Source organism: Pleurodeles waltl, chromosome 3_1, assembly GCF_031143425.1.
Source record: "Pleurodeles waltl isolate 20211129_DDA chromosome 3_1, aPleWal1.hap1.20221129, whole genome shotgun sequence".
NCBI lineage: Eukaryota > Metazoa > Chordata > Amphibia > Caudata > Salamandridae > Pleurodeles > Pleurodeles waltl.
This window is the reverse complement of record NC_090440.1, coordinates 1,703,047,229-1,703,059,769: the sequence shown is the minus strand read 5'-3', so window position 1 is coordinate 1,703,059,769 and position 12,541 is coordinate 1,703,047,229. Positions and strand designations below refer to the sequence as shown.

At 43.7% G+C, this 12,541-nt stretch overlaps 1 protein-coding gene across 1 annotated transcript in view; it reads left to right on the top strand.

Annotated features, from left to right (window-relative positions):
- Positions 1–12,541, top strand: part of LOC138285523 (transient receptor potential cation channel subfamily M member 8-like) — a 153,189-nt gene that overhangs the window by 97,292 nt on the left and 43,356 nt on the right. The window contains exon 7 of the mRNA XM_069225549.1: positions 5,906–5,973. Within this exon, the coding sequence (XP_069081650.1) occupies positions 5,906–5,973 (68 nt within the window). The remainder of the gene's footprint in view (positions 1–5,905; positions 5,974–12,541) is intronic.

Sequence of the window (12,541 nt, the reverse complement as noted above, 5' to 3'; positions counted from 1 at the left end):
TATTGGCTAGGGATTTTGTGGTGGAAGGTCGATGGTGATATGGGTGTGCGGCATGGAAGGGAGGTGGTTTGCAACCACAGAAGAGGAAGCTTTACAACACATTCAGTGGTCGAAGCCACAAAAAACCCTGTAGTAGACCAGCTAAAATAATTTTTCATTTTTCATTTTGAATCATTGAAATAATGTTTGCATGGGAGTTGATTCACCAAAATTCCAAGGGTAGTGGAAGTGACATCACATACCCTTTGACCTTAATGACATTAGAGGAAGAGATATCATATGACCCTTGACCCAGATTCTTTTTGATAAACAATTCTATTGGGTTTTAATACATATATGAACAAAACAAACAGTAACACATTACAGTGAGCTCCACACAGTATGCATATGTGGGTTTTTGAAAATTAATTAATCGGCCCCCCTTCGGTCTGTCTATCTGTCCCAGTCCATAATAGTTGGTCCACTTGCCCTAAATCTTAGTGTGTTTATGTGGGCATCCTCAAGCCTTGCAAATAGGTTCTTCAAGTTTGGCACACCAGCCAATGCCTATGCACCACTCGAAGAGAGTTGGTGGATATACATTTCTGGGCAGTATCTCATTTGCCCACTATTTTTGCCATCCCAATCAGGGAGCGTTCACTGCTGCAGTCCCCTACTTCATCGAGTACTCCCAGTACTGCTTGTTTTGGTGTGACTGTGATAGGGCTTCCCAGTATCTGGGCAAAGGTATCCATGACATGACAACAGTAGGCAGCGATTGGTGGTCATTGCCAGACCACATGATAAAAGTCTCCATAGGGGCAAGGGCAGTGGAGGCACCCCAGGTGAGGTGAATGCCCCGCGCACCAGAGCCACTGAGGGGTAAGGTATGTGGTGTTCATATAGTTAAGCTATATAAGCCCAAGTCTTGAGGAGATTGTGATCTACCGGGGCGCTGGTGTGCCTGAATCTAGTTCGTTTCCTCCAGCATCCTGATCTAGTGTTCCCATTTCTGTTTCAGGGCAATCAAGGGTGTTTCTCACTAGAGAGCAATAAATATATGCACCCCATCTCAGTTTACCTATCATGAGTTTTGCTTCTAGTGTACTATGTCTGGGGAGGTCCCTTATTTGTGGTTTATGTGTGTATGGCGTGTCGCAGTTGGAGGTATTCATTTGTGGAATTGTGCTTTGGACAGGGATAATTATATTTCTAGCTTAAGGAATGAGTGGACCATATTCCCCAACCAGACATCTTCTAAAACTGTGATGCTGATCCTGTCCCTCTTGGTAAAGCCTTGAATTTGTGCCGTATGCTTAAATCATTGGCACCACCACAGCAAAGTTTTCTGTGTCAGGGGTTCCTGATTTCTTTGCCCCTCTCCGCCAGCACTGCAAGACCACTTTAGTAACATCATTAAGATTTTGTAGGGGGATTGTGATATAAGATCCCCATCAGGTGGTCTAGACTCTATAGGCTGATTGACCCATCCACCCATCAGCCAGTCGGTAAAGACCAGCAGGTGTACCACTTTATAGTGGAAATGGAGCTCTGCCATACCAATCCCTCTGTCATAAGTTGACTTCCTAAGTTTGTCATGGGTGATACGTGGCAAATGGCTGGAACATAAGAAGGACCTGATCATAGATGCCGGTTTCTTAAATGAGCTGTGTGGAATGGGGTGGGGAAAGTTTTGGAATACGTAGAGCTAGCGGGGGAGAATCATCATTTTAAATAGGGCAACTTTTCTTAATAATTGCAAAGGGAGTGATTCCCATTGTTGCATGTCTGCTTCCACGTGTTTTGTTAGAGAGGTAGGATTAGGGTCCCATGTCTCACCTGGGTCTCTGGAAATGTGCATACCCAGGTCTTTGAAAGCTGTGTCCTGTATAGGTATGGAGGTGGGCCAGGAGGGATTCTTGGTCCCTCCTTGGAGTGGAACAAGCAGCAATTTATTGAGGTTGACCTGTAGTCCCAAGACCATTGCATAGAGCTTAAGAATTTGAATGCATCTTGGGCCTCAGGTCTGGGGCTGTGAGAGGAATAGCAGGATGATGTCTGCATAGAGGGAGACTTGGTCTTCTATGCAGTCTGCCTATTGCCATTCCCACACCCAGGCATTGAGGCATATTACCCAGGCCAGTGGTTGTATTGCAAGGGCAAAGAGGAATGGTGATAGTGGGTATCCCTGCTGGCTTTCCGTACAGATGGGGAAGGAGTCCGATAGTGCTCCAGTGACCACCATTTGTGCTTTTGGTCTGGAGTATAGCAGTCCTATGTACCTATGGATCCTGGGGCCCAGTCCCATTATCATCAAGACCTCAAATAAGAAGGGCCAATCTACTGTGTCAAAGGTTTTTCGAAAGTCGAGAAAGAGTAGGATTAGTGGATCATTGAGCTCCCTCATGTGGGCCATGGCCTCATGGATCCAGATGATATACTGGTATGTGCTGCGTCCCAGCATGAATCCGCATTGGTGAGAGTGAATACGTTTGTGTAAGACTGGTTGGAGTCTGTTGGCCATGTGGTTGGTGAGGATTGTGACTTTGGAATTGATCAGGGAGATGGGCCTATAGGATGCACTATGGTTGACTGGTATGTCTGGGTTAGGAATGACCACGTTGGTGGCCATATCCATTTTGGGGGGGATAGTGGCCTCTGTCTACTGCTTCTGTATAGAGGTTGAGCAGGTGAGCAGTGAGTAGTGTGGCATATTTGCGGTAGTATTTCATTGGTAACCCGTCAGGTCCCAATGTCTTATCTAAATGTAATCCTTGTATCGCTTCCCTGATCTCCCCTTCCATGACTGGGATATTTAGGGCTAGTTGGTCCACAAGGGAAAGTGTGTCAAGAGGTAGATCTTCTTTGTTCTCATGCTGGGTGCGCTTTGCATGTGTACACAAGTTCAAAGTGTAGCAAAGACTGCAGTTATGTCGGCGGATTTCCACACTGGGAGGTTGTGGTTGTCTAGTATTTCTAGGACATGTGGGAAGTTGTGTGTCTGGTGGCCAACCATTACAATAGTTTTCCTGATTTGACACTGGGTTCTTAGGCTTTTTGTGTGCAGACTCTCCAACACAGGTGCGCCTCTTTCAGAGCTGTTTGATGGAGAGATGTTTTTGCCAGGGTCATTTGCCGGCCCAAAGCCTCTGAAGGGTGTCAGGAATATTGTTGTTCAAGATCTGTCTTGTGGATGTAGCCCTTGGCAATACCCAGGAGGGTGGCCTTACAGGCCGTTCATTCAAAGGCTACGTGGAGAGTCCACAGTACAGCGGTTTCAGGCAAAGAAGTACTCTAGTTCCGCAGCGAGAAGTTTTCCCCATTTCTCCCTGTCACTTACTTTCACTCGCACACACATGCATACACCTGCTCGCACATTCCTACAACTCCTCTCACTTCCTCTCTCACATGCAGTCACGCACACAGCAACATTTAAAGTCATTTGTACTTAACACAGCTGCCATCAAAGACTTCCAGCTAAGTGAACTCCACTTATTTTATTACATTAATATTGAATAATAGGATATTATTCACTATTAGTATAATGAAAAGCAGGCAAAAAACAAGGAATGCTGAGCTGCCCCTTTGTTCTTGGCATTAATGTTGCCACATCTAATGCCAGGGGTCGAAAGGGCAGTTCTAGGGGTCACAAATAAGCAAGGCAGGGATCTCAGCTACACCCCATGGCTACCCCAAATGGCGTCCATGAATTTTTGGATTCATCCTTCAAGTCCGTTTGTATAAATCAAGGTATTTCTTGATCAGTTAGCCAGGTCTGTCGAAATCACTCGAATCTGCCCAACTAGATTCAATTGGTCCAGTAAATGAAGCAAATATATTGGGCTTTGGCTAACTCCATGTTAATTTATTAATCTTTTTAGGCATTCCAATTTTTAGCTCGTGAAACAGCTGTGAACTGTTTATATTGTTTCTCGCAACATTTTTAGTATTTCTTGTCAGCCTAAAGCCTTGAGCCTAGACAAGCTGAGGCACAGTGAGCAAAGGCACATTCCAATCTTGTGCATGTGTTTCCTCTCCGTAAGGTAATAGCTGAGTTCAGGTGCTGTGAAAGCTCAAAAATAGCACATTACCAGGAAGATTAAGACCCTGGTTGGCGGCCACTAATTGACTGTATTGAGAGGTTCGTGTCTCCTTGGGTTTGATCTCTTTCCCGAAAGTGCCCCTCCTGGTGTGGTGGATGCAAAGATGAATGTCGAGTTCGATGTCATATATTTCTTTTGTCCACTCTCCATTCTTTTTTCTTTTTTTCAGAGGTAAATTTGCACAAAGTTGCTTTGCTTCTTAAAAAGAAAAAAAAACTGTCTGTAATATGCAGAGTTTTTTATCCCTGTGCAGGGATATAGCTTGGTCAGTAAGATGGGAACGGGGGGTGGGGTAAGCTTCACATTTTCCAACAATCACGCTGGCATATATGTTATATATGTTGAAATCCGACATACATCTCACCATACTGGACTGAAAGCCCCTGCACCCAACAATTTATAAAAAATACACTTATTAGGGGGTGTAAGATCCCAAACACCCCCTCCCCAGAGCTACGCCTCTGTCCCTGGTTCTCATGGTGCACAGTTGCACACCCATGTAAAGGAACATTCATCTGGAGGACTGTCCTAAACAGAGCAGATGTGACAGTACTTAAAAGGTGGTATCCCCATTGAAGATTGGTCCTGGCTGCTCCACCAGCAGTCAATCAGCAGTTCATCAGTCTCCAGTGAGGTTGGAGAACTGCAAATTTGCTAGTGTGGAAGAACAGTTGATTTATGGTAGTTCTGCCCCTCTGCAAAACTTTAAATGACCTCCAGCCCCAAGTCTTTACTCTTACTTCAGTCTCTACCGGCGTGATAGGATTCCATACACTAGACTTAGGAGTGTGGGGCCAGATTTACAATGTTATTTTGTGATTGCAAATCCTGTGATTTATAAAATCACAGGGTTTGTAACCGCAGTATGTCTTCTTGGTATGTATTAAACCTATTTTGTGACTCGGAAAAGCATTACTGATTTGAAAAATGGACTTAGCAGTCCATTGAGAATAACAGTTTGGAAGGGGTGTGAAAGAAGTCTACCCTCTTAATTCCAATTCGTTAGGGAATCAGTGGTTACAAAGGCACTCGCAGCCCCCGCAGTGTGAGGGGCCCTGAACTCCAGGGGGCCCTCTCAGCACAGCACCTGGCCTAAGTGAGTCTGGAGGGGGGACATCCCTCCATGTTCTTTGTGCAGGGGACCCCTCCAGTTTCGTTATGCCACTGTATGGTATGTGTTAATAGTTTGAGATCGCAACAGTGGTTGCAACTTATTGATCACTTACCAACCACTCAAAGAGGGTAGTAACTGATTTGCAAAGTGAAAGGCAGTGGTCTAGGGGGCGCACTGCCTGCTCTCGTTATTGCTTTCCCAAACAAGAAACTTTATTTAAAAAGCAGCACCAGTGTGTAAGGAACATTTAAGGGATACGTTTAAGAATGCAAACAGGGGTGGTGGTCTGCTTTTCCTTGCAGGCCACCATCCCTCTGTTGTAGCCAAACAAAAAAGAATTACAAGGATCAATCTGCATAATTAATATTAATTATGCAGGTCATTTTGTGACGCTGTCCAAATGGATATTTTGCAGTGCAACTTATTAGTTCATAGGTTACTATCCACAAATAAATTATAATTTAATTACAAAATTAACGATTGGTCGCAAAAAGTCTGTGTGCAATTTGTGACTGCATTTTGCGGCCAGTCTTTTGGTACATCTGTCCGTAAGTCTCCAGACTTTAGATCCAACATATTAGTGACTAGATCACATCTCCTCTCACATGGCATGACTGTTCCCGATTCCTGGTGTTGAAATTATCTTTTATCTGATGGTGTTTGGTAAATCGCTGTTTGACTTCACACATTTCCCTTTTCATTTTCCTAGAATCCAATTACGGTGGCAAGATTCCAATCGTGTGCTTTGCTCAAGGAGGCGGAAAAGAGACGCTCAAGGTCAGTAAGATTCTCCTCCCAGTTGTAAGTTAATCACTCGTGCTTTGAAGATTCTTTAAAATACCCAACACTTCACAACAAAGAGTCATCAACAAAACAAAGTTTAGGAAGCTAGGTGCTGTCCCCTGCCCACATCCCTCCTGTGAGCAAGTTCTGTGTGGGAAGGAACTTCCACCTGCATGCTCATGGTCTACCAGGGGAGCAGCCATCAATGGTGCAGCAGGTATAGTGGTGCCCAGCCCAAAGGCCTGAGGGGCTCACCTACCCCTGATTACTACTATATTGTTCTACCCACTCGGCATTCAGGGTGACAATTTGCCTTACATGCCTTTGGGCTCACAGAACCCTTGCTTTTCCACTGTGCTGCATATTTTCTGTTAGTTCAAGAGAATGCAACGTTATTTGTTGCTCTATCTTTGCAAGGCATGCTCGCTCTGCTCTCATCATTGAGAATACTGTCCTCAAGTACTGTTCTGCCTGTTGTATTCCAGAAGAGGAGCCTGGTCACCATTTTGCTTTGTTCTGACCTCTGTTCCCTACACTGAGAACATCCACCATCTTAGAATGGTTAGAGCTTCAATTATTGTGCTCACTGCTTCCTAACCTCCATTTCACCAGCAGCCAAAGGTGCCATCTGCCCTTTGGTTTCTGCATATCTCTTGGATCCGCAACCCACTGACACCTGTTCTTCAGTAAATCCTGACAACTTCCTTCTTTGCTCAAACAATCCCAAAGGATCCATAGTCAGTTTGCTAGCCAGTTTCTTAAAGATCCCCACTGGTAGGCCGTTTGTTCTGCTTGTAACAACTCCATGTGGTTGGACAAGAGTGTGGGCTATGGCAAGACCAATGAAAACAGCCTGTGCAGGGGTTATAAGACCCTAGATCTGAGGTGTATAAGTATTAAAAGTAGTTTGTGAAAGCCTGAGTAATGCCAGGATTGCTCCAAGCAAGGCTGCAATCAGCAGCAATCAATTCCCCCACCCACATAGTAGCTTAGTCCCTCTTCCACAGCCACAATGGGAAATGTAAATCATTTATATAACAGGCTACTTGTAACACACAGCACACTACAGCACATTACATTGGTCTGAATAATTAATACTGACTTGGCATGGAGGCTGGTGGAGAAGTTGTGATTCGAGTTTCAGTTTCAGCACAAGTGGATTTGAAAGTCAGTATTTAGGCCTTAGGGCTATTATGACACTATATTATCCGGAGCGGACCGAGAAACAGTGAATTGTGACAAAAAACACAATATGAATGAAATATATGATATAAACTAAGTATGATGTGTTGAGCAGTGTCTAATTATATGAACAGCTGCCCTTCCCTTGCAATAACACATGGAAGGCGGCTATCAGCAAATTATCTTTATAATGCTGGCCTATGAACCCCGTAATGCTGAAACACTAAATGGGGGAACATTTTCTAAACATTTGTTGGAGTTCTAGTTATTTTAATGGTCTTATTGTGTGTTTTTTTTAACGGTGTTTAAATAAGTATGCGTGGATGGAATGAATGGAAGTGATGTAAGGAAGTTTGCATATGGCCCTTTTGCAGATTGGTGGGGGTTGTTGGGAAGCTTCTAGTACTAACGTATGCTCTCTCAGTATCTACTAGAAATGAAATAAATTCATGATTCCACTGTGAGCATTTACAGCGGGATTTGCATAGAAATCGGCACATGTTTTTTTTAAAGAAATGAAACCGCCGCATTGTAAAAATATAAACGCCCCATTCTGGCCTATAAATCCTAGTTGAAATTTAAAAACATGCTTAGCCACTTGTAAAGAGCCTTAAGGAAACAGTTCTCAATGAAGACGATTCTTACAAATTGTGGGCGATGGTGACTACTGGCTGCATGTGAAAGTGAGAGTCAACGTGAATTTTGGGGAAAAGGTGCAGGTCGGCTAATTTTACCTGTTGATAAGCTGTCCCTCAGGGTCGACGTTTGTATAATTATGAATTAGTATCTGATCAGATCTTCATTGCTAAAATTAGAAAAACCAAATGTAATTGTGATTATTACATCATTGCAAAAGAATCTGGGGCCTGGACCCAATGGAGCCCTCAACCTGATGGTTGAAAAAAAACCCATACAAATGGGCAACTATAAACAGATGATATAAATGACCCAACTGCTGGTCGCTTAATTTCTTTTTCAGGCCCAGCTTCTAAACCACTTTCAAACGTGCTTGTGTGTATGGAAGAAGCGGTTGAGTCATCTTGGAGCAAGTACGTTTTTGCCCTTTGTTTACACAGGTGATCTCCTCCATATTGAGTGTGGCACAGACGTAGGCAATAGCAGGTACATTGCATGCATATTTTATTAAACCCTGTACTGTGCTCGATGGGGAGATCATAAAAACTTATGATTGAGCTATTGGCCTAAGGTTGTCTTGCACAAGAACAGCACATCTGGTGATAGAAATAGAATCTTCAACTAATCTATCACTAATGCCTTTCCACCCAAGACTTTGCAAAAGCCCTTGAAAGTGCTGTTATTCAGTGATAAATTAGCTGTGATGGCTTACACTGCTGTTGGGCTTCAATGGCAATTGGATGTGATACTGATTTCTAAAAGGTTAACTTATGGTTGACAGCCGAAAATGGCAGTGCAGATTTTAATAGATCTGTCATCCACATTTGATACTGTCAACTATCGAATACTACTTAGCAGATTGAAGGGAATTGGGGTTGAATGTATCTTCTTGGGTAGAATCATATTTGGCTGACAGAAATCAGGCAATTGCACTTTCTCCCTACGGATCAGATTTTAGAAAGATAACTCATGGGGCTCCACAGGGCTCTGCCTTAAGCCCCATTCTCTCTAATGTCTACTTGTAACCACTACTGAGACTAATCAAGTCATAGGAAATTGCATTTGACAACTATGCGGATGATACCCAAATTATTCTACCACTTGACACTAATAGCTTGTTTCAAGTAGATGGGCTGCACACCTACCTGCTACAGATGACAAAGTGGCTCAAGCAGAACTGTCTGAAATGTAATGGGAGTAAGACAGAGTTCCTCTGCTGCGCACCTGCAAAAGTGTCATTCTATCTTCTAAGCACTGTATGGCCCTGGAGCACCTCTGAGAGGATTGATACTGCCCAAAGTGTTCGAAATTTGGGATTCTTATGGAGAAAAATCTCTCAATGGAAACCCACATTAACAGAACAGCGGCAACATGCTATGGCCTGCTGAGAAACCTACGAAAAATGACTGCCTTACTCCCTCAACCAGCAAAGAAGCTGGTGATACAATGTGCGGTGCTAGGCAGAATAGATTACTCCAACACACTTCTGTTGGGTGTCCCTGACTATCTTCTTAAAAGACTTGACAGTGTACAAAGTATGGTAGCGAAGCTGGCACTTATATCCAGGTATGATTCAGCTTCAACTGCGTTAAGAGAACTGCACTGGTGGTTACCAGTGAAAGAAAGAATGTTTTTTAAAGCAATGTACTTAGTCCTTACAGCTTTAGATGGGACAGGTCCAACTCTTCTGAAGAGGTTTTGTCACTATAGGCCACAGAGGCAACTACGGTCAGCATCTGCAAATTTGGTATGCCTACCAAACTTTAAGAAGGTGAGGTCTGGTGGCAGGTCTTTCCAGGTGAAGGCTGCTCAACTGTGGAATACATTTCCTCACTTCCTTATGAAGGATCGAAATCTGTAGTTTCAGGAGGAACTTAAAAACCTGGCTCTTCCCTAAGTCGCAGGAGAACCAGGGGTAAATAGGTAACCAGGGTTTTTACTCAGCTCCATGTTATTACAGGCAGTTTGTTAGCACCATGATACCTGTGAGGTGAACGATGCGCTTTATAAATGTGTTAATAATAATACAAATTATTATCATAAAGACATTGAAGACTCAAGTAATGGTATTCCAGAAAGCATAACCAATCTTTTCATTGGTGTATCGGCTAGACCAAACTTGAGACTGTTTCACACTATAAATATCTTGATGTAGTCATTCATTGTAGTTTAAACTGGAACAGCAACTTGTAAGTGATATCTAAGAATGTGATGGCAGCTATGAACATCCTCCAGTGTTTTCATAACATCTTTGGTGGGTTTTCCATTAAGTTTAATCTTCAAGCATATTTGCAAAATGTGATTCCAAGGCTAATTACAGAATTCCACCTTTTATTTTAGTGTTTGATTTAGATTTTAAATTTTTGGAGGGAAAACCAAAATGCTGAAAAAGGTCCCATGGCTTCCATCACACTAAGTAATTGAGGGTGCAAGATTGGAACTGGTTTGTATAATCTGGAATCTATGACTGAGCCATGGGCGTCAAGCTTTTAGGTAAATTAATTAATGAGAAGAAATCATCAATAGCTGGGGTGGCAGTAAGGGCCATCATTGAGAGTTTCCGTTGCCAGGTTAACCAGAGTGTGGTGACCATTTTGGTAATGCTCGGTTTGTCTGCAGCATTTGACACGGTCTCACCTGAATGGATGATTCAACGTCTGCAGCAAGTCGGTGTCCATGAGACCACCCTAAAGCTCCTCCACTCTTTTCTCACAAACAGGGTACAAATTGTCACCTGTAAGGGTTTCAAGAAAGAAGCCTTCCCTGTGGGGTGACTCAAGGCCCTCTTTCGGGTTCCAGGTGCAATCGTATGCAGCTGACACCCATATCACTGTGTTTATCTCTATTGACCTGACATCTGTGGTTGAGAAGTTTGATCACTGTATGTCCAGCAGAAGTAGATGGATGAAAGACAACGCCTTAAAATTTAATGCAAGCAAAGCTGAGGTATTGGTGTTTGGCACCCCAAATCCATCTGGTCCAACGTCTGGTGGCCAGAGGAGTGTGGACCTCTCCCCACTCCGGTCACGTCAGTCAAAAACCTAGGTGTCTTCTTCGGTAATGCGTTCAATTTTGATACTCAGGTTAGCCGCACCACTAGCACCTACTTCTACATCCTTAGGACCCTGAGAAAGATCTTTCCCTATATTCCTTTGGAACTGCACCAATCAGTCATCATCACACTTGTCACCTTGTAACTGGACTTTTGCAACTCATTGTACCTCAACATTAATGCTTCTTGCCTTAATAAACTTCAAGTAGCGCAAAATGCGGGCGCTCAACTTATTCCTAATACTGCTAGGCACTTCTTGGTCAGAGACGGTATTCATTCCCTTCACTGGCTCACCATCAGAAGGAGGATTATCTTCAAGGCTCACTGCTTGATTATCTCAGCCGTGCATAAGAAAGACCTTAGCCAACATAATTCACTCTTCTATTGGTACACTCTCAGAAGGCTTTAAAGATCCTCCTTCCATAAGATGGTGATGGTTCCCAGATTTCAGAGGGCCTCCCGGGGATGCCACTCCATCTCGCTTGCCACTGCCAAACTGTGGAATACCTTGCCTGCTCACGTTTCTGAAGCTGACTCGCTTGTCGTTTTTAAAAAACATTGTAAAAACATGGCTTTTTCCTCTGAGATCTCTTAGTCATCTCTTGGGTGATTTTAGACAGACTGTCTTCTTTAGCGATTTGACACGCTTGGGTATAGTGCACTCTAAAAAACCTTTTTATTTCATTTAATTGCAATTCAACCTGGAGGAAGAGGATGTTAACTGGGTTAGAACAGAAGTATGACTTAAGCCCATTTACTCATTGAATAAGCTCCCCAGAGCTTACAGGGGCAGTTGACGAATTTACGTGTAAAGCTATAACTCAAACAAGCTTGTCTGTAAGTGATGTCAATTATGTATCAGCTAAAAATAGATTAAGAGAGACAAATAAGGTTATCAGGAAGCTACTACAGCTATTGTTAAAGGTCAGGCATGTGCTCTTACCCAGGTTGCGTCGTGACAATCATTCGAGTGCAATCCCAGAAGCCATGGGTGCATTATAGAGACGAGGGGCCAGATGTAGCAAGGCTTTTGCGCCTCACAAACAGCTAAAATCGCTGTTTGCGAGGCGCAAAAGCCACATTGCGATGCCCAGTCCCATTTTGCGAGTCGGTAACCTGGTTACCGACTTGCAAAATGGGAATGCGAGTCGCAAATAGGAAGGGGTGTTCCCCTTCCTATTTGCGAGTCGCATCGCGATGCAGAATTGCTTTGTGACCACGAACGCGGTCGCAAAGCAATTCGCAGTTACCACCAGTGTCACACTGGTGGTAACCCATTCACAAAAGGGAAGGGGTCCCCATGGGACCCCTTCCCTTTTGTGTTGTGAATGGCCCTGAAAACGTTTTTTCAGAGCAGGGAGTGGTCCTATGGACCACTCCCTGCTCTGAAAAAATGAAACTGACACATTTCATTTTTTCGTTTGTAATGCATCTCGTTTTCCTTTAAAGAAAACGGGCTGCATTACAAAAAAACTGCTTTATTTAAACACAGTCACAGACATGGTGGTCTGCTGTCTCCAGCAGGCCACCATCCCTGTGATTGCTGCGACTCGCAAGGGGGTAGCAAATTGCGACTCACCTCATTAATATTAATAAGGTGGGCCTTTGCAAACCCCTTGTGACTTGCAGATGGTGTCTGGGACACCATCCTGCATCTGCTTTGCGACTTGTAATTTGCGAGTCGCAAAGCCG